This window comes from Exophiala bonariae (assembly GCF_035927105.1).
Source record: "Exophiala bonariae strain CCFEE 5792 chromosome Unknown scaffold_8, whole genome shotgun sequence".
Taxonomy (NCBI): Eukaryota; Fungi; Ascomycota; class Eurotiomycetes; order Chaetothyriales; family Herpotrichiellaceae; genus Exophiala; species Exophiala bonariae.
In genome coordinates, this window is record NW_027042483.1 from 572,925 (window position 1) to 600,305 (window position 27,381).

At 52.0% G+C, this 27,381-nt stretch overlaps 10 protein-coding genes and 1 non-coding gene across 11 annotated transcripts; 5 read left to right on the forward strand and 6 right to left on the reverse strand.

Moving 5' to 3' along the window:
* Window positions 1-2,113: 2,113 nt before the first annotated feature.
* On the forward strand, window positions 2,114-2,757 carry LTR84_012646 (uncharacterized protein; the record flags this gene model as incomplete). Its single annotated transcript, XM_064856164.1, has 4 exons — window positions 2,114-2,250; window positions 2,326-2,390; window positions 2,454-2,514; window positions 2,637-2,757. The coding sequence occupies 4 exons, from the start codon at window positions 2,114-2,116 to the stop codon at window positions 2,755-2,757; spliced, it is 384 nt and encodes a 127-aa protein (XP_064708064.1).
* A 3,478-nt stretch (window positions 2,758-6,235) lies between these two features.
* LTR84_012647 (uncharacterized protein) lies at window positions 6,236-7,186 on the reverse strand (the record flags this gene model as incomplete). The annotated part of the gene is made up of 1 exon (XM_064856165.1): window positions 6,236-7,186. The coding sequence occupies one exon, from the start codon at window positions 7,184-7,186 to the stop codon at window positions 6,236-6,238; it is 951 nt and encodes a 316-aa protein (XP_064708065.1).
* Window positions 7,187-8,491: 1,305 nt separating this feature from the next.
* On the forward strand, window positions 8,492-11,315 carry FOX2 (bifunctional hydroxyacyl-CoA dehydrogenase/enoyl-CoA hydratase fox2; the record flags this gene model as incomplete). The annotated part of the gene is made up of 3 exons (XM_064856166.1): window positions 8,492-8,650; window positions 8,720-9,943; window positions 9,996-11,315. The coding sequence occupies 3 exons, from the start codon at window positions 8,492-8,494 to the stop codon at window positions 11,313-11,315; spliced, it is 2,703 nt and encodes a 900-aa protein (XP_064708066.1).
* Window positions 11,316-11,710: 395 nt separating this feature from the next.
* On the forward strand, window positions 11,711-11,814 carry LTR84_012649. Its single transcript has one exon. It is a non-coding gene; the product is annotated as a tRNA-Pro (tRNA).
* Window positions 11,815-12,203: 389 nt separating this feature from the next.
* LTR84_012650 (uncharacterized protein) lies at window positions 12,204-14,165 on the forward strand (the record flags this gene model as incomplete). Its single annotated transcript, XM_064856167.1, has 1 exon — window positions 12,204-14,165. The coding sequence occupies one exon, from the start codon at window positions 12,204-12,206 to the stop codon at window positions 14,163-14,165; it is 1,962 nt and encodes a 653-aa protein (XP_064708067.1).
* Window positions 14,166-14,471: 306 nt separating this feature from the next.
* Window positions 14,472-15,545, reverse strand: LTR84_012651 (uncharacterized protein; the record flags this gene model as incomplete). The annotated part of the gene is made up of 1 exon (XM_064856168.1): window positions 14,472-15,545. One exon carries the CDS (start codon window positions 15,543-15,545, stop codon window positions 14,472-14,474), a length of 1,074 nt encoding a protein of 357 aa, XP_064708068.1.
* A 1,159-nt stretch (window positions 15,546-16,704) lies between these two features.
* On the reverse strand, window positions 16,705-18,561 carry LTR84_012652 (uncharacterized protein; the record flags this gene model as incomplete). The annotated part of the gene is made up of 1 exon (XM_064856169.1): window positions 16,705-18,561. The coding sequence occupies one exon, from the start codon at window positions 18,559-18,561 to the stop codon at window positions 16,705-16,707; it is 1,857 nt and encodes a 618-aa protein (XP_064708069.1).
* Window positions 18,562-19,040: 479 nt separating this feature from the next.
* On the forward strand, window positions 19,041-19,721 carry LTR84_012653 (uncharacterized protein; the record flags this gene model as incomplete). The annotated part of the gene is made up of 1 exon (XM_064856170.1): window positions 19,041-19,721. One exon carries the CDS (start codon window positions 19,041-19,043, stop codon window positions 19,719-19,721), a length of 681 nt encoding a protein of 226 aa, XP_064708070.1.
* A 183-nt stretch (window positions 19,722-19,904) lies between these two features.
* On the reverse strand, window positions 19,905-20,690 carry LTR84_012654 (uncharacterized protein; the record flags this gene model as incomplete). The annotated part of the gene is made up of 2 exons (XM_064856171.1): window positions 19,905-20,167; window positions 20,306-20,690. The coding sequence occupies 2 exons, from the start codon at window positions 20,688-20,690 to the stop codon at window positions 19,905-19,907; spliced, it is 648 nt and encodes a 215-aa protein (XP_064708071.1).
* Window positions 20,691-21,327: 637 nt separating this feature from the next.
* Window positions 21,328-22,671, reverse strand: LTR84_012655 (uncharacterized protein; the record flags this gene model as incomplete). The annotated part of the gene is made up of 1 exon (XM_064856172.1): window positions 21,328-22,671. The coding sequence occupies one exon, from the start codon at window positions 22,669-22,671 to the stop codon at window positions 21,328-21,330; it is 1,344 nt and encodes a 447-aa protein (XP_064708072.1).
* A 1,472-nt stretch (window positions 22,672-24,143) lies between these two features.
* Window positions 24,144-26,219, reverse strand: LTR84_012656 (uncharacterized protein; the record flags this gene model as incomplete). The annotated part of the gene is made up of 4 exons (XM_064856173.1): window positions 24,144-24,635; window positions 24,692-25,109; window positions 25,165-25,315; window positions 25,367-26,219. 4 exons carry the CDS (start codon window positions 26,217-26,219, stop codon window positions 24,144-24,146), a joined length of 1,914 nt encoding a protein of 637 aa, XP_064708073.1.
* Between the last annotated feature and the right edge of the window lie 1,162 nt (window positions 26,220-27,381).

Consider the following 27,381-nt stretch of genomic DNA (forward strand, 5'->3'; position numbering starts at 1 on the left):
GCGGAATGCGGTGTGTGGCTGCTCCCAAGACAGTAGTGCCCGCCTAGTATGTGTCTCGGTGCCATTCGCCGCTTCTCACGATTCTGGAAACGGGCAATAGATGCCAGACGTGAAAGCTGTGCTGTCCAGCCATACAAGAAGAGTCTGTACTCGTACAGCGCTCGGACAGTATCGGCATAGCTCAGTTTCTCGGCCACAAACCGCTCCGCCGTGCTGCATAGTTAGGAGCACAGAAACTGGTGCAGGTCTGGTCTCAAACCCGCCTACGGGTTGGAACGATATGCAAGCTTGACCAAAGTGCATCAAATCTGGACATGCCCAAGCCGGAACCAGTCTAGCAGCATCTGCAGTCAATCGATGAGTGTGCAGGAGACCTCTGGTCATCTGGCAACCAAGAGATGTGTGGGACCGTCATTCCGTGGTGGACCAGGAGGAAGCAAAATGCCCCGGATCTAACCTGGAAAAGACTCTGAGCTGCCACTTGATCTTCTCATTGCCCATTCAAGAGACCGCTCTGAGCTCAACCCCCAAGACTCCCAAATGGCAGGCCCCAAGCCCATGGATTGGTCTTGGGCTATCTGACGTCGGACAATATCCACTACCAGACATATCCCTCCAAGGATCGCCGGTGTGAGTGGTGCCCAAGCCAGGCAGGACCAACGTGGTTGGGACTCGAATCTCCAACCAGAGCGGTGTTGGGAGTGGAGGTGAGCACCCAGTAGTGAGAGAGGGCCCCTCAGATCAAGATTTCGATCAAACGTTGCTATCCGTACAAGCGCACAATCGCACAATTTGCATCTGCCAGTAGCACCCGAGAAGGACCGCGCGAGCAGCAGCAAGCACTACCGCCACGCCGTCCCCATCCCATTAGCAACTATTCTTCGTATCGATTAGTGCATTTGTAGACTCGACGCCAGCTGGCGGCGGTTCGGCTAATCTGAGAGAGACGCGCTGCACGTACTGAAGTTGAACTCGTGGCAAGCAGCCCCTCAAAGTCTCTGCCCCACCAAGCTGCTTCGTACGCTGTGTTTCCGAGAGAAAGGGACGAGACGAGAGTCTGGCAACTCAACTGCCAGTGTCAGTGACAGTTTTTCTCCCTCAGGCTTGGTTGAGAGGGCCGACCCACTGCGGTGGGCAGCTGAAAACCGATGATGTTGTGCATAAGTATCCGTCCCTACGGCTTAAGTACCTGTCATTTCCATTAGCCTTGTCATGATGGGAACCCTTGAAGTTGATGGTACTTGCACAGTACACACTCGGCTGCCCCTCCAAAGGCAGGGTTGGGCTAAGTGCCCCTCCATCGTTTTGGTCACTTGGTGGTTGCTCTCATTGCATCCAGTTTTAGCGGATGCTTGATGCCAATAATCTTGTATCCTTGATCCCGGTCGAGCGAACCCTGTAAACCTTGACTACAATGCTTGCTGGGTACGAGTACTTGTACCGCCCTCCCTGGGCAGATCGGTGCAATGAGGTGTGAGAGGCGCGCGTTGCTGAAGCCTGACCGACATGCCCCTCTGATGCCTTTTGCAACATATGCCTGAATAGACATTTGTGCCTTAGGGACATTGTTTGCTCAAATTGCTTCGGTAGATCCGACCACGTCCGTTGCTTTTTTATTTGTCCGTGTCCTGTCATACGTTTTGAGTTTTCCGTAATCTTGCTTGCTCCTAGTTGGTAGCTGGTAGTTGGGAGTCGGTAGTCCATTCCCCCTTGACATGGTTTGGATGATGCTACGTGCCACCACACAGTCATTCAGTCAGTCGCTGCAGTGCCAGCCGAGGATTGCATCCGAAAAAACCACTGCCTGTCCCTTTCTAGTATCTTCATGCTGAGTCTTGAATTTTTGACGCAACTTCTCCCCCACTAGTAAATCTACACTGGCATCATCACCGCCTTCACCTGCCACGCTTGCCAAGTCCTCCTGCCTCATAAATCAAAGTCGTTCTTGCGTGAATTCTCATTCTCACCCTCAAAGTCCTTGGGTATCAATCTCAAACACCACCATCCCAAGTCTTTCTCAACGACACACGACCGTCACCGGCTGCTTACCCCAACCTCCACGCTTTCTCTCCTCGGCTGTTGTCTACAACGCCCAAGTTCCACCGGCAACGCAATGTCTTCCGTCAACAAGAAGCTGCTCAAACAGGGCAACGGCCAAGACTATCCCAAACCTGGAGATGAAGTCACCATCGAATACACCGGCTGGCTCCAAGACCTGTCGGCATCCAGCAACAACAACAAGGGAAAACAGTTAGTTCTTGGAACCTGAGAGTCTCGGACCAGACTCCTCCGACGAATCCTCAACTAATATTGCTTTTCTCCCAGATTTGACAGCTCGGTGGGTCGAGGAGACTTCAAAACCCAGATTGGAACTGGAAGGGTCATCCCAGGTATGACCTTGATGGAATTCTGAATTCACCAATTCCACACTGACTCACTTGTTCCATCTGTAGGTTGGGACCAAGGAGTGCCCCAGATGTCTCTTGGCGAGAAGAGTACCTTGACCATCCCAGGGTGAGTTCAACCAGCCCTGTTGTGTCGCACTTTGTTGCAGACGCTCCCATGGAGCTGAGACAACATCGCCGTGGCTTCCATTTCCAAAATATCTTGTACGAGTTTGCTGACCATCCTGGCAGACAACTTGCATATGGAGCCAGGTTAGTGAACCCCTCGACTCAACTCAAGGAGCCCATCTCCAATGAGTCTTGTCATCTCAAGCAATCCTACTTGCATGGTCGGGGACTTGAGAAACTATAGAAACTTCTACGCTCCTCGCTCGACCTAATCTGAGAGATTGTACTGACATCGTGGGTCCGATAGTGGCTTTCCCGGCCTGATTCCCCCGAATGCCACGCTTATCTTGTGAGTCCCATTGCGTTTTGAGCCGTTTCCCAATACAGTACCTTGATCCCAAAATTACCATCCAATGTCTACGCGACTGGTTTCGATCCAAGCGACTCTGGAGTTCAAGCATAGGTCGTCCATGTGGGAGATCGCACTCGATGACCCTCGATGTTCAATGCCCTGTGTTTTTAAACCTTCTGCATCGATTGACACCCAGGCCAATCGACTGACAAATTGATGACTAGTGACGTCCATTTGAAGGGCATCAATGGCAAGAGAGCATGATACGTGCCGACTCTTTCGACAGCGAATAAAATTCTGCGAATTTCTGGCGTGGGCGGCAATCTCTTTCAGCGCAATCGCATAATGTCCATACAGGCAGCTCACAGCTTTAATGAGGTCAAGCATTTGGCATTCAGGATGGCATAAACATGAGGCACAAGGTTTACGTGCTGATAAGGGTGGTTGGAAGCTAGGAGCGTCCTTTTTGTCTTCTCGGAGGGACAACAAGGACGCAAAGAAACAATTCCGGTCCATGGCTTTACAAACTACATAGTTTCGCTCGAAAAGACCATTTTCACTCTGTACCTTTGCTAGAATCGAACAAATATCATACACAAGAGGTGTTCAACATATCATCACGAAACTGTTCTTTTGTCACTACCTAGGTACCGACTACGGAATCTGCGCCCGTGATGGGGTGGTGTGACATTTTCCACGCCGTACGATACAATAGTACGGTCGTTAGTGCATGCATCGAACCCACGGATCTCGCTTGTTGCCGCAGGGTCAGGTCGGGGCACTCGGGGCTGGTGCCATGCCACTGCCCAGTGCCACGGCGTGGGTTTTCTCTCGCTAATCTACTCGTATCTGCCTCGCGTCCGGCTGTTGTTGCATGTTTCCACGACTCGCCGAACTGTCACCGAAAGCTCCCCCTCCCTGCCTAAAAAGGAAGAGTTTGTCTTCTAAAAGGGAGAAACAAAAAACAAATCATCTTGAGTTTTTTGCGTCGCGAGCGACGGAACGAAACTATGTACGTACTTTTGTCGGTAGGTTGAGACGCAGACACATCTGCCGAACCGAAGGTCGATGTGAGTTTGAGTGTAGTGTCGCTGCTGTCAACTGTCGGTGGGTTGTTTGACTTCGGTAGTGTTTTAAGTGTCGACGCGCGAGAAAGCATGAATCGAGTTGAGGTCATTAAATGCCTAAGTACCGAGTCGAGTCAAGAATAGATGTTTGTGCTTTTGTCTGTGCCGGCCCCAGCATTTGCCGATACTTCCCGCGGGGCAGGTATATGCTCTCTCAGAGACTTTTGACTTGAAGTTGCCCTGTTTGTTTCAAGCGGGGAATTCGTGGTCGATGCGAACGTAATCATGCGGCACTCCTCTACCAGTGCGACACAGGGAGAAGGAAGCGAAGGACCTTTGTCGTCCTTTCTTGCTAATCATCAGTGACCGTAACATGCTTCCCAACTAGGCAAGGATATAAAAATGCATACTTGTATCTCGGCTTCCCGGACGATCGATCATCCCGAGCCAAGAATCGATCGCAGACGCTCAGACTTGTGAGACAAGAGTTTGTCGTCCAAGATTTCCTAGGTATTTGGCATGCGCGTCTGTTTCCCCTTCATTTGGCAGATGAGACAGACCAATAATAGATGATAATGCTGGTCTAGCATCGCACAGGATGGCATCGTGGTGTAACAATGTACGTAGGTAGGTACCTAGGGAGGTAGCCAACAGTGGATATCATTTGGAATGACCACAAATGTGGCTGTGGCACATGACCTTTCCAGCACGCGATATTGGGTGCCCCATCAATATATCGGGGCCAGTGCAGTAGCAGCAGTGCAACACATTGACAGCTTTGGCAGCGAGTGCTAAGACTCGCGCCCTACGATTCTTCCCGTCTCTCCCTCCTAGTATCCTGCGATCGGATGTCGAACGGCATAATAGTATGAGCTCGAGCCTTGTCATTCTTGACAAACACCCCCTGTCTAGCGTTGGGTTTCACAGTCGAGGACCCCGGTTCTTGCTCCCCAAGATCGATAGTGGATGGACGAAATGCCGGATTTAGACTCCGGATCTTCTCAAGGGGAACCCTGGTAGAATACGCAAGACCGACGTACGTAGGAAGGCGTGCTTCGTAGCTTCGAGATCTTTTTTTTTTTTTCGGTTACCCTTACCCCTTGTACCGACAGTAGCACTGGCTGGTCGATCAGATCATTAAAGGCAGAGGCACAAGCAGTCAGCTCGCAGCGAACTAACATCTGCGATCCACTGTCCAGCATGTGCTGTTGTATGTAAATCACAACAAAAAGCAAAAGTAAGAGACAGATCTGCGAACGCGAGTCTAGTAGGAATAGGTACCTCCACTGTTGAAATAGGTGGTGCGTCATGCCGTATTCCCTGCCACGGAATACTTGACACGATTATTTTATGAAAGGAGTATTGAAGCGAGTGCATCTCTGCCTTTTGCTGTATTTGATTAGAATCAATGAATCTGGATGTCTCCTTGTCGATACATGGTCGGTGCTCTACGTGTTCCAATTTTTTGTCCTCTCGCTCCCCACTTTCGCCCTCGGATGAAGTCTCGAGTGCTGGGGAATTGGACATGTCTTTGAGTGCGACACAAAATATTTGCTTCACTGTTTGACGAATCGAGTTCTGCCAACCCCAGTACCGGGATTGTGAAGATACATGTTTGTCTGTGACTGGGTAGTTGTAGATCTACCACAGCCTGCTCTACTAGACCATGGGCAAGCAACGGATGTCATCGACCAGCGAGGAAACATGCCAAGCCAGATACCTAGCCTTGTTACACGAAGAAAATCCAACCAAGAGCTAGCCGACTCCGAGATCTAGCATAGTGGGTGCAGCGAGCCGGATCGCAGCCATCTCAAAGTGCAAGAACAGCGGATTCCAAATCTGGAGTGCACCATGGTTTTCTTGTGTAGGGGCCAGCACTGTAGAGTTACACTGAATCGTCTCATTTTCCTGCACCTCAGATTCAGGCGACCCCCTGCGGGTCAACGTTTTTCGATTGGACATCCCAGTTGAGGCTTGGTTTTATATTGTCGAAGAGGGAAGCAGGTCAAGCAATTTTCTTGATGTGATTGTCCTTGTGTTTGAGAAGTGCCCTTTTCGACTTTCATATCTTTTGTGTATATGTAATTGAAGCTTAGCTCGTCGGTGAGGTCAAGATACCTGCATCGCGATGGCAATCGGTTCTATCGTCATGAAAATTCCTGCGCACAACGAATTCTCTCGGGGTATAGGGTGTTTTCTGCCTCTTCTCCGGCTTGCTTCGCTTTGAAAATCTCAATGCAGGATTTCAAGGATGGATCTTGACCCTTAGCTGCATCTAAGCATAGAAATAACACTGGCGGAAGCTAGATCTTTACCACGTCCCTTACCTTCCTGTCCACTCCGACGATAAGCCTGAGTTGTCGACCTTTCCAGGCGTCACCTGCTGTGATACCTTTGAAGACCCCATCGCGCAAGGTCTCCGTATAGAGTTCATACGCAGGGTAATATCCGTCAACAAAATGTCTGACTTGTTCGTCCGTCATGCCTGAACCACGGGCGGCTCGAAGTCCAGCTTCCTGTTCCAGTCGCCACTTGTACACGGACAGTGGATCTTGAGCATCGATATGGACAAAGGCGTCAAGCTGCGATGTCAGGTCATCGTAATTCTTGAGTGCTTCATTGATTGTTTGCACACTCTTGAGACTGTTGTGAGCCAGTCGCCCAACGTAGGGACTATCTGAAGTGGAGTTGTTGAGTGCTCGGGAAGCGCTGACATGCTTTGCCTCAAGGGCGTCTTGACTAAGAGGGCGGAAGCCAACGGACCAACCTTCAAATAGCACGACTTTGACCGGTTCACTCCCTTGACCATTAACCTCCGCCCATTCTGACTCGGGTACCCGGTCACCCTGTCCGGAGAATAGAGCCTTATTGTACTGGGGGATTTTGGTAGGTTTGTTGGCCTTCAAGCTAGAGAAGACGGAAAGTGCAAGTGGCACGTCATGTGTGGACGGCTGACCCCGGTGCTGCAGTAACGCGTTATCGGGGTTTGCCTGTGCGAGTGCCACTTGGTCAGCATGCGTCAAGTATAGATCGTCCAGAGAGAACACCACGGTAGACAGGTTGTGAGGTTCTGCTGCCAGGGTGGACTTGAGAATGTCGACCAGAACGGATTTGCCAGCGCCCTGGACACCATTGAGTCCAATGAAAAATGGTGGGGGGTTTGGAGATGCAGCGTGTTGTGCTTGATGTTGGGCGAGCAATGGTAGGATAAAGGGAATCACATGTTGTGCTTTGTCGTCATTTATTTCAGGCATTTTGTGACCTGGGTGTGGGTGATGAATTTTCTTATTGCTAAGGACTTGTCTTCCAGTGCACTCAAATGTTGATCGCAACAAGAACAAAGCAGAGAAGGGAAGATGGCTTGGTCGCGGTTATGTTATGAGAAATGTGACGAGTATCTCGTCCCTCGATAATTTGATCTTGGGGGGCGCGGGTAGAAGATTAGCCGAGTCATACACGGAGTGGTCACCGTTTCGCTGGGCATCAAAAACCGCGAGGGTGCACCACTTTCTACGGAAGCTACACCGTTGCTGCTGATTGACTTGGTCAGTTCTATCGACGACGACGACGACGACGACGACGGCGACCTCGCTTGGGGTGCAGAATGTTCAAGTCTGGTAGCTTGTCGTTTGTTGTGCATTCCCAGCCTTGAGAGAGATTTCCACAACCAAGGGCTCGCACAGTGTCGGTAATTGCACAATGAGCAACATTGAATCTAGATTGCGTAGGGCGTTGGATGGTGTTGCCAGGGCAATTTCCAATGAGCCTGGATGAGGAACTTCCTACCATGATTAGCACAGGCGCCGAGGCAGGAACACGGAGGATTCCGTAACTCGAGTTGTAGAAACCACCACATGCCGAAAACAATGTGGAGGAGGAAAATGCGGATGCTGGGGGAGGCAAACGAGAAATCATCGGATAATGTCGTGGCTACTGAAGGGGTCGAATCCGGCAATTGAGTCTTGGTGTCAGACCTGCCAATTGAAGAATCTAAATCTGAGTCTGAAGCTGAAGCTGAGCCCAGCATATTTAACAGTTGCACTGAGTTGGTTAGAGATTGCATCTTAGATTAAACAGAACAACAAAGACCAGATAAAGAACAGGTTCTAGCTGCCTGCTCGTAGTACTCTCGATGATCAATCAAGATTGACCGTCACGTGTACTGCAGCCTGTAGTGTCTTATGCTTGTCTGACATCAAGATATTAACCGTCAATCATGTGACTTTATACCGAGGCACAAGCTCAGTTTCCTCCTCGGCCGTAAATGGGAGCAGCCAATTCTGGAAGCTCAGAGAGGGACTGCCGTGCTGCGTCTCATGCCAATCCTGGCGTACCGACTCGTAACCTTATGCTCCTACTCCCAGCACGATTACATCCCTTCCCCATGTTGTAAATATCTTCCGGTTCTCATCATCAGCATCTTGCTTCTTTTCATCCTCCTTCAAGTTGTTCTCATCTACATCTACATCTTCATCTTCTACTCCTCGTTCTGCCTCCTCACATTCTTCCTCCACCCCCACCCCCCCATTGAGGACAACCGCATGCACATTCGATAAATCATGGCTCAAACTCTGAGGTATGACGGCCAGACCGTCGTGGTCACCGGTGCTGGAGCTGGTCTGGGAAAGCAATACGCCCTCTTTTTTGCCTCGAGGGGTGCAAATGTCGTCGTCAACGATTTGGGTGGTTCATTCAAGGGTGAAGGCGCAAGCTCAAAGGTGAGTTACCAATTGTCACATGCCTCGATCTTTACCACATTTGAACAGAGTGTTGACGTATGATTCCAGGCCGCAGATCTCGTGGTCCAAGAAATCAAAGCGGCTGGAGGAAACGCCGTAGCAAACTACGACAACGTCGTCAACGGCGAAAAGATCATCCAAACCGCTATCGATGCATTCGGTCGCATCGACATCCTCATCAACAATGCCGGCATCCTTCGCGACATCAGCTTCAAAAACATCAAAGATACCGACTGGGACCTTATCACCGATGTTCATATCACAGGCCCTTTCAAGACCACAAGAGCCGCATGGCCACATTTCAGGAAACAAAAGTTTGGCAGAGTCATCAACACGACTTCCGCTGCAGGCTTATTTGGCAGCTTCGGTCAGACAAATTACTCGGCTGCTAAAATGTCCCAGGTGGGTTTCACAGAGACCTTGGCCAAGGAAGGAATCAAATATAATATCCTCGCCAACGTCATCGCTCCCATCGCAGGCAGTCGTATGACAGCCACGGTCATGCCTCCAGAGGTTGTCGAGTCACTGAAACCCGAGTATATCGTGCCATTAGTCGCGACTCTCGTGCACAAGTCCAACACCACCGAGACCGGCTCCGTCTTTGAAGTTGGTGCTGGTCATATCGCTAAACTCCGGTGGCAGCGCGCAGGTGGCCTTCTTCTCAAGGCCGACTCGTCCTACACTCCTGGTGCTATCCTGAAGCGATGGGCCGAAGTCGGTGATTTCACTCAACACGAAGAGGCCACCGGTGTGGCCGACATGGTCACCAAACTCGAAGACTCGCTGAAGATCAAGACCAACGAACAGGGCCCCGAGATTCGTTTCGACGACAAGGTCGTCTTGGTCACGGGTGGTGGTGGCGGTCTCGGCCGCATCTACGCATTGGCATTTGCGAAGCTAGGTGCCAAAGTCGTCGTCAACGATCTCGTCAACCCGGACACGGTCGTCAACGAAATCAAGGCCGCCGGTGGCCAAGCTGTCGGCAACAAAGCTTCGGTCGAGGATGGCGACGCAGTCATCAAGACCGCCATCGACACTTGGGGTAGGATTGATATCCTCATCAACAATGCTGGTATCCTGAGGGACAAGGCGTTCGCCAACATGACCGATGATCTCTGGCACACGATCCTGAATGTCCACTTGCGAGGAACCTATAAATGCTCCAAAGCCGCCTACCCCTATATGGTCAAGCAGAAATACGGCAGGATCATCAACACGACCAGCACCACCGGTATCTATGGCAACTTTGGACAAGCAAATTATGCCGCCGCGGTAAGTCTCGAAAAGTCTGCACGCCTAGATCCCGAATACTGACCTATTGCAGAAAGCAGGTATCCTTGGCTTCGGTCTGGCCCTTGCCCTGGAAGGAAAAAAGAACAACATTTTTGTCAACACCATCGCACCCAATGCCGGTACTCAAATGACCCGCTCCATTCTACCCGAAGAATTGGTCCAGGCGTTCAAACCCGATTACGTCGCTCCTCTGGTACTCTTGCTCTGCTCCGACAAGGTTCCGGCCCCAGCCACTGGATTGTTGTTTGAGGTTGGGAGCGGCTGGCAAACACGTACCAGATGGCAGAGATCTGGTGGTCATGGATTTGACGTCAATGCCAACTTTACCCCCGAGGCTGTTCTGGAGAAATGGTCCAAGATCATCGACTTCGACGATGGCCGGGCTGATTACCCCGACAACACGACCGCCACAAAAGCCATCATGGCAAATCTCCAGAACACAGGAAAGAAATCCAAGGCAACTTCGGGAGAAGACTATCTTGCCAAGATTGAGGAGGCCAAGAAGGCCAAGTCGATTGCAAGCCCATTCGACTGGGACGATAAGGAGGTGATCCTGTACAACCTGGCACTGAACGCCAACAAGAACCAACTGCCCTTGGTGTACGAGGGTGACGACAATTTCCAAGTGCTGCCAACATTTGGCGTGCTTCCACCCTTCGCCACCAAGTCACCCTTTGAGTTTGCAGACATCCTTCCCAACTTTAGCCCAATGATGCTTCTTCACGGCGAGCAATACCTGGAAATCAGAAAATTCCCCATCCCAACGCTCGCAAAGACCCTCTCATATTCTCGTCTGATCGAGGTCCAGGACAAGGGTAAAGCCGGACTTATTGTGACCGGTGTTACAACCAAGGATGCGAAGACTGGTGAGGACATCTTCTACAATGAAAGTACCGTCTTCGTCCGTGGCTCCGGCGGGTTTGGTGGCCAGAAGAATGGCGCCGACCGAGGTCCTGCCACAAAGATCTATACCCCTCCCAAGCGCTCTCCCGACGCCGTGGTGGAGGAGAAGACTACCCCTGAGCAGGCGGTACTGTACCGACTCACAGGTGACCGCAATCCTCTACATGTCGACCCTGAATTCGCCAAGGTTGGTGGCTTCGACGTACCTATCCTGCATGGTCTCGCCAGCTTTGGGTTTGCGGGCAAGCATATTTTGCAGACTTTTGGTCAGTTCAAGAACATCAAAGTCCGATTCGCGGGCACCGTCAATCCTGGCCAGACGCTCATCACGGAGATGTGGAAGGAGGGCAACCACGTCATTTTCCAGACGAAGATCAAGGAAACTGGCAAGCTTGCGTTGGCAGGTGCTGGAGCTGAGCTCCGGGGAGGACCCAAGCCCAAATTGTAAAATCTCATCAGGATCGTGGAAACACTGTGTGGTGCGGACAAGTAGTGTGTCTGATATTGGTGTAATGTATCTCGGCCTTATAAAACAAAAGAAACGATGCATAACATACTATTTAAATAATCCTGTGCTCCCTTGTGTACGTGGTATTCAACAACTCATAACCATTATTATGGACGCCCATTACTTCATATTGGAGAGACTTCAGCAATGGGCCTAAGGTACCTGGGTGGGTATTTGCATGAGTCCAAGGCCTGGAGGATGGGCAACTAGGCAAGTCTTGGCGAGCGGCGGCGTTTTCCTAGCGGTCAGGTTGGCTGTCTTACATAGATTTAGAACCTGGAAAAATGGGTTATTCTTGCTCGAAAATCCACACAGAGATGTTCAAGATTTCAACAGGCTCAATGGTCTAGTCGTATGATTGCCGCTTCGGGAGAGCGATCCTTTGGTTGTGAAAGCCATGAAGTGTGGCAGGTCCCGGGTTCAAATCCCGGTTGAGCCCAATTCTTTTTGAAAACTCATACTAGTGAGATGGGTGAAATTTCAGTTTTTGTTGCCCATGCCGCAGAAGTGATGACTCTTGTCGAAGTGCATTGCTCAAAAAAAGCCAAGCGGTCCCTGTTGATGGATGTCTAGCTGGGACTGTTCACTAGGAACCTACTGTAGTTAGGTACCTAGGTAGGTGGTGCCCATGGATGGTGGGGTTGGAAAGTGCCTCCCGGGATTTTCATTTTGGCACTTCCGGTACTACTCGTATTCCGTATTCATCTCGTCATATGGCCACTCGGAGTTCGTTTCTCATCAGCCTTACTCGCATCGGGTGGCATATGAGACCTGGTTACGTTCTCTCTCATCTTCCATCGACCATGTCGAAAGTGTTTGATGGGCGTAATGTGGCTCTCAGCGAGCTCAGCGAGCTCGACCAACCGCTCTAGTAAGACCTCGCCTACCAGTCGACCGACTTTCCAGGCCGACTCGAATCCTCGCCCTATCTCTCCCTCCTCCGCTCTAACAGAAGTCTTGCGCAAGAACCCTTTCCGAGCCGGCTCCCGGGAGTCTCTTGCTGTCCAAGTCGAAGAGGACGTCTCCGTACAGTTGAACAAGGACTTGTTGATCCTAGCTGACTTCTTTCCCGATGTGAAAGTGGAAGTCCTGCGTGAACTACTCCTTAGATTCGATGGGGATAGCAGGCTGGCGTTGTGTACCGAACAACTCTACAAATACAAGACGGAATGGGCAAGAGGTCGATTGAATGTTCCGTCAAGAGACTTAGATGAGCCCATACCACGGGACGAACAATTCAGGACAGCAAAGTACATCGATGCTGTCAAACGAACCGTCCGCCGTGAGTTCAACAGTTTGAACCGAAGTGCGATAGATGCAGTACTTGCGGAGGTAAACTACTCTTACACGAATGCGAGACCGACTCTACAAGGCCTTGCCAGCAAAACATGGAAGATTGCTATAACGAGCATCTTCAAAAAGAAGAAGGCCATCACAGAACCACCGTCAATACTCCTGGAGAAGACCAAATCCGAATCTGGTGGACCACACCTACTGGCTACTGGCAGTGAGGAGCTCGATGAAGACTTGTCGACGGTCTTCACAATGCCGGGACCATTGCAAAAGCCCCGGGATCAGCAGGCCATTGATCTCGAACTTGCAGAAGCTATCAACCTGCAGGAAGCCGAAGATGCAGGCGCGCTCTTCGAATGCCAGATATGTTATAACGACACTACCTTCGAAAAGATTGCATTCTGTACCCAACACAATCATACTATCTGTTTGGATTGTGTAAGACGGACCTTGAACGAAGCGATATTCGGTCAAGGGTGGTCGAAGACCGTGGATGTCGAGCGAGGGACTTTGAAATGTCTTGCACCATCGAGTGACGACGATTGTGAAGGGTGCATCCCCCGAGAATTGGTCCAGAGATCCATCTCTAGGGAGAAATCTGCTACAGAAACATGGGCTCGCTTCGAAGATCGACTTGCCGAACATGCCATACAAACCTCTGCGATCACTCTCACCCGTTGTCCGTTCTGTTCATACGCTGAAGCCGATTCAAGCTACGAAGCCGAGTCTGCCTCACAACTCACATGGCACGTACGCAGACCAAAGGACATCAGCACCATAGCCCTCATCCTTATCCTTGAATTATTACCAGCCCTGCTGTTTATGACGATACCCTTTCTTGTACTGTTCCCAAAATTCTTCTCCTCGTACTTTTACATTGCGCTAGGTCACTTGGCCCTCCGCAACAGGACTTCACGATTTATTTGTCGCAGCCTTTCCTGTGGCCGAAAGTCCTGTCTTCAATGCCTCAAATCGTGGCACGACCCTCACATCTGTCACGAGCCCTTGATCCTCTCATTACGGACTACAGTTGAGGCCGCCCGCACAGCAGCAATCAAACGAACCTGTCCCCGCTGCGGAACTTCTTTCGTCAAGTCCTCTGGCTGCAACAAACTGACCTGTGTCTGTGGGTATAGCATGTGTTATCTTTGTCGCAAGAACATTGGCAAAGCCGGCTCCAATACCGAAGGTGGCGAGGGCTACCGACACTTTTGCGAGCATTTCAGGCCCACGCCAGGACAGAAATGCCAGGAATGTGATAAATGCGATTTGTATCGTGCAGAGGATGAGGACGCAGAAGTGAAACGGGCAGGCGAAGAAGCAGAGCGCATGTGGAGGGAGCGTGAGGGCATGATCGGTGTCAAGGGACTAGAAGACGCAGTTGGCAATGTTGCTGGTGAAGACAGTATTTTCAATCGTTTGCGGGAGGGGAGGTGGTCGGTGCAAGATGTTGCCGACTGGATTGTCGAGATGTTCATCACCGTTGATATTGATTAGGGCGATTGATCGAAAATGTGGTTGTGGCGCTCGCATGGCATGAAACAGATCAAGAGATACCCCATGATAGAGATGAAAACATGCTTTTCGGGTGCAATTCTCAACAGAAACTTTCACTCATCCTTTTCTTGACTTGATCTGTCCTATGTCAACTTGTATACACGACCCCGCTCAACATCTCAGGAATGCATCGCATCCTACACTTCTCGCGCTGGAGAACGAAGCATATTCCGAGACACCTTTTTCAGGCTTGTCGCCTTCGGACGACAAACAATGTATGTCAAATCTCTCCATCCTCGCTCGAGTCTAAAGTGTCACCACCACCTTCCTAGCACTGACGCCCTCCCTCTGTTTATCCAAGCCGGCCTGCACGAAATAGAGGCCTCTCCCGACGATTAATTCGTCGGGCCTGGGCTTCAAGACGCCAGTCCTCAACGCAGCAGGGACAAACTCACCCCAGACCTTGCGGGCGACGCGGCCCTCCTCCTGGGTGACGATGGCGGCACTCGAAATGCGCGTCGTCGTGACATCATGCGGCGGCTGCGACGGGATGGAGATGACGCTGGTGACGCGGCCGCCACCCAGGGCGTGCACGATGCGTGCGCTCACACTCACTGTCGCCTCGCTGCCGATGGCGTCGTACGCACCGGCGAGCGGCCCGGAGCCCTCGGCGCGCAGCACCGCGATCAGCAGCGTCTCGATGTCCGGGTTGTGATAGTCCAGCACCAGCGCCGCGCCCAGAGCCTTCACGTACCCGTAGTTCGAAGGTGACGCCGTCGCGATCACCCGGTACCCCGACGCCACGGCCAGCTGGATCACGGAGCTGCCGACCGAGGAGGAGCCGCCCCACAGGAGCAGCGTCGGCGGAGGTTTGCTGTCGATGTCGATGTCGCTGGATGTGCTGGTCTTGACGCTGGGGAGCTTCAGGCCCAGATTCGTCTTGAGGTAGAGGCCGGCCGCGGCGGTGGAGACGCTCAGCGGCAGCACGACGGCGTTCCATGGCGGGATGTCGTCGGGGATCTTTGCGGCGGTCACGATCTTCAGCTTGGGATACAGTTGGAACCCGCCGTATTGGGGGTTATTGGCGCCGAGGCCCAGCGCGTGCGCAATCACGCGGTCGCCCGGCTTGAACGTCCCCGCCGCCTTGACCGCCGCGCCGACCTCGACCACCTCCCCCGCCACGTCGTCGCCCAGGATGTACGGGTACCGCAGCCCGAATCCGCCCGACACCTGGATCTTCCAGTCCACCGGGTTCACCGCCACGGCGTGGTTCTTGATGACGATCTCATCCGCCGCGACGTGTGTCGGAAACGGGCTGGTTCCGACTTCCAACCGTGCTTTCTCGGATGGGATCCATGCGGCGTAGTTGACGAGTTGCATTGTGTTTGTGGTTTCGCGTTGGAAGTTGATGCCTGCCTGGAATTGAGGGTCGGATGTAGATAGGGATCCAAGTGCTGGCGGAGCGTGAAAGATCGGATGCGCTGTGGAGTGTGCGGTGTACAGGATCCGAAATGCTGCTGTACGGGTGGGACCTGATCGAAAGTCGAAACCCAAGGGTGTCCTTCACCTTATGATCCTGGGGATAGATGCAGCTGTACGACGTCAAGTGCAAGCAAGTGTGGAATATAGATCTTGACTAGGTGGACCGAACTGTCACCTGGGTCTATTTTTGGCCTGTAAAGATGACATGCACCTGGCAGAACCTATGCAGCGAGGATGGAGCAGATCACCTACTAACTAGATCATACGATAACAAAGGTGATTGATTGCATGAATACCGCACCAAGTTTGTTGCAGGAGAGCACAGAAGCACACCGAAGAAAATCACGACCAGCCATGATCATGAAGGTTAGGATCTTCGGGGTAGTTTGCATGGACTCGGAATCCGTGTGGACGGAGGACGGAGCAAACCTTTGTGGTGTCGTTTTACAAATCAAAAGAAATCGATGTTAATTTGACCAGCCACTGCGGGAGGAGAAAGAGGACCGATCACATCACCGTGAGTGTCAATTCCGCAAGCGTTGCAGAAATGCAGGTCATCGAAGCTAGTTTGGACACCAATACATGATCCATGATGATGTCCATGGAGTACCCTGGTTAGGCAGGTCCTAACAGGCCATAAACCCCTTCTTTACCATGACATATTTGGTATCTCGAACGAAACCGATTCACGCCAGCTGCAATAGACGCTTGGAATCATTATGACAATAATTAACTTGAGTTTGGATTACTGCTGTGCTGTAAAAATTGACGTATTCCGTGATGATTTCCTCCATATAAATCGAATAAATACCCATGGATCAAGTGGACGAATGCAAATCCTCCATTCCATAATCCAAAAGTGCAGATAACCACACCGGCAATACTGGCTCCCTCCTGATCGGTAAAGTAAGACCATGCTTTCCAGACAAACATTTCCACACAATGGGCTACCGCCATTCACGAAGTCCAAACTTCCGCCCATCAAGGCGTTCCCTCAGCTTTTGGTTCTGTCAAAAGGCGAGACAACCTCTTCTACCCGCGGAGGTAGGTGACTTGGTCACATCTTCTTCGTCTCATAGGCATTTTGGACGCGGCCCCTCATGGGGAACCGTTCATTTAAGAGCTCCTGTTCGATGGCCGTGGAGGTTGAGGTAGACTCGGCAGGTTTCGCTGTGGTTGGTGTGGGGGTGTCATCAGATTGTCGTACTTGGTCAATATTTGCTTCCAGGCCAATATCGGACCTCGAAGTACTTAGCTGAGTGCTTTCACTATTCGTTTCTAATTCAATCAGGTCGCCCATTTTGGGCGCAGCGCCATGACGATCTCGGAGACTCTTAGTACCTGCCATTTTCCTTACCCAGCCTTCAATGGCGACTCCGACATCACCCATGTTTGCACTGTTGGAGCGAGTACTACGTACCGAATCTGTACTGGCACGAGGGGTTGAACGAGCCGACGGTCGGAGACTGAACCCAGTTCGAGGCATAGCTTCTGGGGGTAAGAGATCGGGCAGGTAATTGGCAAATTTTTTGTTCAAAGGATCTTCAGCAGGACCAGGACGGGATACCTCGGTTCGTAGACCACTTAGGGTGCCCACACCACCGGGTCCTCGTAATGCGTCCATGAAGGAATTCCCCGAATTCGTGACACTCGAGGAGCGTTGACGGGCAGAAGACATACGGGTTGGAAGCCCTGGTCGCCGGACCGGGGAGGACCCCAGAGAGGCCGAAGTTTGAGCCGCGTGTGTGGGAGGATGACGCAGCATGTCGAAAGAGGTTCTCGGCGTCGAAGTGGCGGAGATTGCAGTCAGAGCCGTGTTTGATTTCCGCCTTGCTCGGGGGAAGTATCCGAGGGCACGACGAGGGACGCGGAGGACCTCGATGGCATCTTTAAATGACGGAAGCATGACCCACGAGTCGTGCTTGAATTCTACTTCTTCTGATAAAGAAGTGATGAGTGTAAGGGGTTCGGAAGTGAGGGTGGAGGATATAGTAGGGTTGGCAGTGCGGGTGGGAGACGTGCCATTGATTGAAGATGAGTCTTTGTTAGCCTGTGCAAATCCCGAGTCGAAGAGATCTGGTGATAGATACGGACTATCCACTTTCCGGCCTCTTGCTGAGCATGCATCGACAGGAACCAAAACATGAGTACGCGTCTGAATGTTATCGTTGGGCCAGAATCGATTGAGCTTCCGGAAGGCTTCGGCCTGACAGTTATACTTTATAATGACACCTGGGAGGGTATCGCCCTTCTGGATCTTGTGCATATAAACCAGGGCATCTTGGTTCGAGTCCGTTGACTTTGAAGTGGAAAGGTCTGCATCGGAATCCCTCCTTTTGAACCTGCCGGAGCTGTCTTGAGCCTCTGCGGCAGAAGCCAGCAGTAGAGCCTCCCTTTTCTTCGCTTCGAGCTTGGCCTTTCTCTCCTCGATGGATCCAGGGATTGCGGTGCCGGGTTCTTTGGAAGGGCCCCATTCCAGAGCAGGCGGTTTAGGTGCAAAGGACTTGTCTTGCTTCATCCATAGTGGGGTTTTGAATGAATTGTTCGGCTTGTCTTTTGCAGAAGTAGAGGTGTCACTTCCCAACAGGCTCGAGGCGATACCTTGAATTGAAGACCATGAGTCCCACAAGCCTTGCCCTCCCAGCGATGGACTTTGTGATCGTGATGTTGCCGCCAGACCATTCTTGGACTTGTCCGGGGATTTTGGTTTCTTTGCGGTCACATTAGGAGAGACGCCTCTGCTGGGGAATCGAGGAGGAGTGGAGGTCGAAGTGGGAGCGGACGAGGTGGATATGGCAGTGGCATCGGGGGTATCATCGTCGAGGTATGAGATCAGACGAGTAGCGCGGGGGCGGAGAGTGGAAGTGCTACTGTTGGCAGACTGGTAGAGGCCGGTATGGGAACTGTTGTTCATGGTTGGCCTCGGAGCCACTGCGAGACATTTGAGACGAGCGACATTGAGTAACCATTAACTAGTCGATCGCCGAGGGAGACTGGTGTCGGCGGATAGACGGTGTCTGTAGATGTAGTTGCGGAAAGACGGGAAGGGTTGTGGTTAAGCAGCGGTCATGTTCGTACAAATTGCCAGCTGGGTCGAAAGGGATGATATATGGAGGTAGGGGGACTCGAACCTGAGAGTGGTCCGAGATTCGAGATTCGAGGCAGATGGGGGAATGAATGGGATAGGATGGGGATGGGGATGACTTGCAAGTGATTTGATGGATGACAGCCGCCGACGTTGCTGATGTTGGCCTCCCCAGTCCCTCCTGAATCCACAGTCACGTGTGAGCCTTGGAGGGGTGACTTCCATCAAGAAATGAGACTCTTCGACCATCGAACAATTATATCATTCTCTCCACCACACATGTCTCTCTTAACGAACCTCGTCCAAATATGTCTTCAGCCTCTCCCAAGAGGAAACGAGGTCCAGATCTCCCATTAGACACCCAGAGGCTTCCACGACCCTTTCATTTGGATGATGGCATCGACGATGTGGAAAGTCCCCGAACCAAAGTCTCGAGGACGTTCGGCACACTGGATCTAGAAGATGAGATCGGGTCAAACCCAGAAGCTGCTGCTCAACGTGAAATGAACCTTCCTACACATCCACTGGGCCGCCATGACGAGCCATCCAAGAACCATAGTCCGGCTCAATCATCACCTCAACCTCATATCAAGAACAGTGTGACTCTCCCAAAACCACCTCAGAAGGACAACTTCTCCTCCACCGATATGTCCAAGGTCTCACCCCGCTCAAAATCACCCCCTCTAGAAGGTGAGATTTCAGAACATTTCTGGCATGATTCTGAGATCACAGGCCACGATCCAACAGATCCCACCGACGATGGCTATGGAATTAATGGTATCGGATTTCGACCAACCCCTGCCCTTGCCTGGTCACGGTCACAGCACAGAAAGCGACAGCTGGACGATCTGAAAAGCAGAGAGGCTCGGGAAGCCAGGCAGCAGAGAAGTGAGAGGAGGAAGAGGGTCATCAGTGAAAGTGAGGAGGATTCGATGGCCATGGACAATTCACCCCGGAAAAGTGTCCGGGTCCGCTTCGAAAATGGATGAGCTGGCCAAACTCTCCATCGGCCGGTATTATACATTTGGGCATTTCTTCTTGATACCCCTAGCGAATGCGCTTCTTTTCCAGAAAATCCCCAGTGCAATATTACAGGACATGCTTCTCGACATGCATGCCTCCGTCGCGCCAGACATAATGCCACAGACACGAGCAATACACCCCCACATGTATTACCAGACCTTATACCACCGCTTATTGCGCTTAGCCTCTGCTTCCGCTTCAGCTCTGGCCGCGGCGGCAGCGGCTTCGGCGGCCTCCTTGGCGGCCTGCTCTTTCGCCTTCTTCTCATGTAGCATCTTCATACCGACGACGGCAGCAGCCATGCCTCGAGCCTCCTCTTTGCGCCTCCGATCACACCAGTAGTACATAGCACTGGAAGTGACGACGAATCCGCCCACGGCGAAATTGGCCGATCGACCGAGGGATTTAAGACCTGTTCCGCATATCGGTCAGTCAGTCAGTAGTTACAGTAAACACCGATGCAAGAAACAAAAGACGTCCAGCATCCCATCCCAATCCCAATCCCATTGCCACGCAATTCCAAATCCAAATCCCAACTTCCACAACCCACCTTTCAAAATAAAACTCAGGCCCCCGACCGCTCCTCCACCTCCAATGCCCACCAGCAGCGAGTCCCTCGCACAGGGCACCTGATACCACGCGGGGCCCTTTGCATCGTACGAGAAGTTGAACGCATCCCGCCACGTCACGGGCGCCGGCTTCCCGCCCGCCGAATTGTACGTGCCCCCCGGTAACGTGTTGGCGGACTCGGCCGGGTTCCCAAACGCGTCCCACAGCTTGCCCGCCTGTGACTGCGGGAAGTCGTGCTTCGGCCGTGGCCGTCGGATCGGCCGTGCTGTGCTGTCGCTGTCGCTGTCGCTGGGGGTGGAGTTGGAGGTGGTGGGAGTGGGAGGAGTATCGGGTGCGCTGGACGGTTCCCGTGTGTCGTCTGCCATTTTTGTGTGTGTATGTATCGAAGTGGCGCGGTGCGAGAGTCTCAAGAGGGTTGGCCTTCATTTAAATAAATGCGTGCTGCGGAGGAGGTGGTTCGACAACTTTTTGGAGGTCTTCGTCCATGCAGAGTTGTGCTTTGCCGTGGTGCTTGGTACGGCGAAGCATTGAAGCTCAAGTGATTTTCTTCTGTCAAGGCCGGTGGAGTTCAATCCCAGCGACATGGCAACACAGAAACTCAGGTTGGCTCGACCGCGATCGATCTGTATGTCTTTTCGGGCAAGGACGGTATGGCCACTCTACATTTAATTGTCCCAAGTGCTTGAAATGTGCTCAGGTAGACTATCTTCACTCTGGTCCCAATACTCCGGCAATGCATGATGCTCCGCAAAGAAAGCACGTTCTGTTTCCTTCCCTAATGTGACCCATCCAGTCCGTCTATGTGCCTTCAATCTATATGTACATCCATCAAGGTCTGTTTCCCACTGTCCGGGCGGTACCACAAGCCATGAAGCCCAAAAAGAAAGAAAGAAACGCCCGTTGTTCAATATAAGCCTGAACCAAGACAGCATAAGAGGCATACTGTAGTTCTGGTAAGAGTCGACATGCTTGTCACGACTGTTTGCCCATCTCATGCGGCAATCAAAAACCATCACCCTCATTCCACTGCCTACCATCACTCTCAGCGCGGATCCGGGGATCCGTGCCCCGCTGCATGGCCAGGAGACGACGATATTCGAGATCCGCGTCGAGTTCTCGGATTGTCGTGCGAAGCTCTTCGTCTTGACCCGGTTCGGGAATCTCAATGTTCTTTGCGCCCTCGAGAGCCTGGCTCCAGCTACTGTCGCCGTCTTCACTTCCGCTCCCGCCACCGTCGTGATGTACGCGATACGCCTCGATCTTGGCCGCCTTATCCTCCCACTCGGCCAACCGAGCCTCGGCCTCGCGTTTGTGGAAGCGCAGCTCGAACCATTTGTCGAAGGAGGCCTCGTCCTCGAAACACACGCCGAACCCATCGCAGTAGCAGGAGCGCTGGTTGGGGCAAAATATGGGCGAGTCGGCGAAGATGACCTGCCAGATGTACTCGAAGATGCGGCCGGACATGGTGTCGCGAATGGGTGAGCGGAGGAGCCACCTCCGGTAGTGGTCGTATGTCTCTTTTGGGATCGAGAGGATGCGGTCCCGGCTCAGCGCAAATTGTGAGCAGCACGGTTGCGCCAGAACCTGTGGGATGGACTTTCCGGGGAAAAGCTCTGCCCACGCCTCGGCGATCATCGATTGTTCGAGCTTTTCCTGGTCGGGCTCGACCTCTCCGGGGTGGATCCACTCAGGACACCCTGGCATCCAGTGGCAACGCATGTTCATGTAACCGTTGCGGAGGACGCGTTCCGAGGAGAGGCGTTTGATCATCTCGGCGGCGTCGAAGTTGAGGAGGTCGTTATTGTGCCAAGCGAATTGATGGCTGTGCATGAAGATGCTGACGTCCGGTAGGTTTTCGTAAAACTCTATGATGTACGTCAGGTAGGTCATGACTTCGTGGCCCTTGTTCTTTGGAGGGTGATGCAGAGCTTTGGGGTCGTCGGCAACGTAGATCACCTTGGTGATTTCTGGGCCGAGACTGTTGTCGTCGAGCCACGTCACGTTGTCCGCCTTCATGCGCGCCATGATGAGGTTGCGCGTAAATTCTCGGGCGGGTCTGCCCACTGGCGTGATGCTGATGGTGCTCGGGTCAAAGCCAGTGGCATCAGGCTGAGGATGGGAGGTGTTGGAGTACATGTGTGGATGGTCGGGTGGTGGATGAGACAATGAACCTTCCAGGCCATATTGCTGCTCATGGTCAAAGTAGTCACCCAGACCGACAACCTGTGGGACAGCGGTCCGTAACGACCTGACGGTCAATGAAGCGGTGGCTGATTTGAAGTAGACAAGAATGGTAAAAAGGGCTGCCAGTGCTAGGAACACGACAGCGCGCTTCCCGTGGATCATGGTGTAGATATATACACGGAAGTGGACGTCGTAGAGGACTCATTCGACGGCTCTGCTGCTGATGAGTTCGGTGGCGAAGCTGTGAAATGTGACCAATGTACAAGTGGCTCGGCGAAGTGGTGATTTGTTCGTAAAGCGAGCTGAGGATGTCAATATGGCTTGATTGGTCGCCACCTTTATTGAGAAGCAGAGTACTCTATCTGGCGAATTCGCGCTGTTCCCTGCCGGTCCCCAGACGATGAATACAGGAGCCCGCTCCAAGAAAAACCAAGTTAGAAGTGCAAAGCCGCTCGCTAAGAGTTGTTGGAGAAAAATGTTCGTCAAAGGATGAAAGAGCGAAGAGTTGTGGAGTTCAAGTGGTGGCCTTGAAGAAGAGTCGTCAGGCTAGGCTGTGCAAATGACAGCCGGAGATGCATAGGAACAGCAGACCAGGCCAGGTTCGGAGTGTAGTAGAAGCAAGAGATTCCAAGACACCAAACAAAAAATGCGAGGACGAAAAAGCAATTCCTGTCATGAGCTTATGGAAGCCTTGGTCCCCGTCATCCCCTATGTGCAAGATTGAATGACTGTGGATGAAACAGACACGCAAGTTGGAAAGAAGTGGAGTTTTTAGGATGACGAGTTGTGTGGCTTTCTCCGGATTTCTTTTGCGATTACCATGTGCCCGCGTCACGCATCTCCCTGGATTTGTATTTGAACAACGAGTTTCATGTGGAAATCTGTCGGTTTACTGAAGCGGTGTCATATTCGTAAAACTGCAAGTATCCAGACAGGTGATGTATGAGGCCGTTGTTCATGGACCGTTGAGAAGCCTGAGCTTTCAGGCTGCCGGACGCAAATGTCAACAAACAGCCCGTGCCCAGAAATAAGGGTCCAACGCCGTTCCTTTTGGCAGGGGGTGCCCAGGCGTTGATACCCGGAAGCATGCCTATCAATAGACTTTTAACAGGCCGGTGAAAGCTTAGTTCTTGGGTGTGGCTTGAAGGCATTTTGGGATCGGCGATGGTTATCATTCATAAGTCGTCTTCAAGGGATCTTGAGATCTTACTCGTATGCTTGCAACACAGTTGACCAGGATGCACACTTCTTCGGGGAGATTTGCATTTTCTTCAAACTCGACACTCTACGCTCCTAGGCCGACCGTGTATGTCTGATCACAGCACCAAACGGAACTCCACCTCCGTCCTCAATGGTCGAATCCTGAAACTCGGAAATGCAAAGATTGACAACCCTTAGACCTTTGTCTCATAGTGGACTTTCCAGGCAAGATAAAGACACTCAAACCATAGTTACTTCCTCGCATGTGCACCCAGTTGAAAATACAGAGATATCCACACCACCACATATCCTATAGATGGTCATCCAACAAACCATGGGGAATCAATCAGAAAGAACTCCATCCAAAATATGACCAGACAACCTCCAACAATTGTCCCCGACGCGTCCCAAGTATAGATGTGCTCAATCACGAATTAGACAATTCGGAGACTCGTGACACTGCCACTGACACTTCCTAGGCTGCCCGCATACACCCGCTCTTCTTGATTACCCTCGTCAATAGATCCATTTCGACTCGATCCATGGCCTCGATGTCCATTCGCCGGGGTCCAGCTTCTTTCAGGGGTGGCCACAGTGGGCGGTGGACGTCCATTCGCAGCGGCGTACCGGTCAGGAGTATTATCATCGTCAACGATGACCACCATCCAAACGCCGACTTGGCCTTGATTTCCCACCAGTGGTGTACAGTGAATCCATTTGTTCTTGCCCTGCTCGTCAGCGCGACTAACCCACCGTACTTTGGCAGTCACGCCTCGACCCTCGGCAAAAGCAGCCGCCAACTCTTCACGAACGCGATTCGAACCCCCAATCTTCTTCATGAAGGGTGATTGTAGGATTCCCGGTAGTCGTTGCGTAGGACTTGCAAATATGATTCGCAGTGATGGGTAGGGTCGAACCAGTAGATACTGCGAGCCAACTGTTAATAGGACAGCACCCATTGATGAATCTGGAAAGCACATACGTTTTGGTACACTCCACTTAACCTTCCGTTTATACTGCCAGCACTAGCAGCCAGCGTCTCGGGGTCCTTGATCAACAGTCGTGGTTGATGCGATCCCACGCTCTCCATGTCCTCTTCAGCTACCTCTTTATGCATCTTTCCTCCGTGTCTGCGAATGGTGCCTAACTCTCCTTGATTGAGCATCTCACTCAGCTCTCGAAGTTCATCGTTCTTGTCAGGATTCGGCTTCTCGGGAAGCGCGGGCTCCTCGCCCCGCTCTCGCATCTCCAGCAGCTTTTGTAATGAGTCCATCTCTGTACAGTCCTTGACCAGGCCAGTGACATCCACCTGAGCGCCGATATGGTAGCGGACCACACCCCGACTATCAGACAGTGGCGCAATCATCAAGAGGTTGACAAAGGGAGACCCATCTCGTCGACTACACAGTCGTCAGCGCTGGGCATTTTCGGAAGCCTCGAATTGGAAGCACTTACTAGTTCAAAAAGACTTCTTGATGATGTTTCCCGGCTTTGATCATGTCTCGAAGTCTTCGGACACTGTGAGGATTGGTCATGGGACCCTGCAGAAACCTACAATTTCTACCTAGAATATAGTTCATGCCATATTGGGTGGTACGATTGAACTCTGCCCGAGGGTTAGTAACTTGACAAGACCATGCGGATGAGCTGCACGCACCTTCCGAGGCAAAGACGATCGGATTGTCCTGCCTTGATGGATCCGTCAGACAAAAAACCTCAGCCAAGCCGTCTGAATCATCTCGAAGATCGGGCGTCAAGGCGCCTGTGACTCTGGCGATGATGCTTGCGCTGACAATTTGAATGTACTGGTGGGTGATGAAAGCGGGTAGTTCTTCTGTCACCAAGACATCAAATGCCTTGCGAGCCCTCTCCTCCAAAAAAGTGTTGATTGTAAGTTTGACCGGGGTTTGTGTAAAGTCCAGACCCTCGACCGCATCCAAACCTTCGCATATCGCATTTGCATAATGAATGGCACGAATCGATTTGAGGGAATCGAGGTAGTGGACGAGGATCGGGACCGATTTGGGTCTGTGTAGGCCAAGGAAGGACGTAAATTTGAACAAGAAGGCCGGATCTCCGAAGATGACCTGAAGATGACTCTTTGAGAAAAGCGCAGTCGTCTGGGTTTCGAGAGAGAATGGCTCTCGTTCTTCTGCTGGAGGCGGCGCGACCAGATTATAGGACGCCGGGTCATCGTCGAGGACAGGGTTCAACTGATCTTGGTGATCGAGATGGTCACTGGCCTGCAGACGAGGAAGCCCAGTCTCTTTCTCACCATTCAAACCATTCAGGAAGGGTTTCTGCATCACGTCTAGAGGAGAATGGTGTAACAAAGCTTCGGTGGAGTACGTGACAGGACCGTCGTAATCGTAAAAGTCTAGGCCAGAGCCAGAATGGCGGGACGCAGATGACAGGACTTTACGGGTGTTGTTGGCATTATGAGGGTGGGAAGATAGGGACGAGAGGGAAGGAGAGGAAGGCTCTCGAGTGGCTGCGGGATCAGAGACCATATCAGAAAGTGGATGGGACAGACGTCAGATCTCGTCCCAATGGAGGAATTCAATGACTATCAGTGTTTAGCGAGATGTGAGAGGTGGAATAACGAGGGCGCAGATGGCGGCGGCAGTGATGGTGGCAGCGTAGTTGGCAGTTGGCACTTGGTGGACAGCGACGTGGAGGTGATGTTGATTGACTGGTTGTGGACAGAGGAGTGGGATTCGGTTAAGATAGCAGAGACAATAGTACGACGGGGAAGACAGGCGTGGATGAAGCCAGAGATGACTCCCGTAGTCGGTACGGGTCAAGAATCTGGAGATCGAACAAGACCACCATAGACGTCAAGACTCGAGACTCGAGAGCAGCTGAAGATCTCCGCTTTGAGGGCAGATCTCATGCAGGTACAAGAAGACAAGGTCCCGGGCTAAATCACTAGCAGGGACATTGGCCGTTTGGGGGGTTCGAAGAAGCTAATGACGGGTACATTTGGAAGAGACTAGAGGTTAATCGTCGTTGTACTTGGTAAATTGTGGATGATTTGGGCGGATACGAGGTGAGCAGGCGTCCGGAGTGGAAATGCTGCACAAAATGTCAACTTTTGACTTCTGATTTCTTGTTCGAATTCTGCGCGATCTTGACAGGCATGCCGAAAAGGTTACTCGAGATCGAGCGAATCTGGAAATGATCAATCCTGAAGCGGAGAAGAACCGTGAATTGGGGTCGAGGGGGTCAATCGGCGCCACTCAACCAGCTGGCTGGCAACCTCCTCGTTCCTAGGTACCTAGGTAAGCCTCTAGGCGACTTCTTAACTAGGTCGACTTCAGGTTAGGGGCTGGGGGGCTTCCTACTGTAGTTGCTCTGGGGTCTTTGCGCATGACGCCCTGAAGAATTCATACGTCACTCACTTTCTCGACGCGACTCCGTGACGCGCTTTCTCTCACCTCACTTGGCCCTTGGTTCAACCAGCTTACTTCTACCCACTTGGTCTCAAGACAGGTCCCAATCATTAGGTACTTTCGACGACGTCAACCTTTCCATTGACGACAACTTCCTCGTGTCTCACTCCATCCATCGTCACTCCAACATGACATGACTTGAGCTCCTATCCAGATGGAGCATGACTTATCTCTGTGCGGGAAACAACCCCTAGATCCACGAGTGGGATCTCCCTAGATC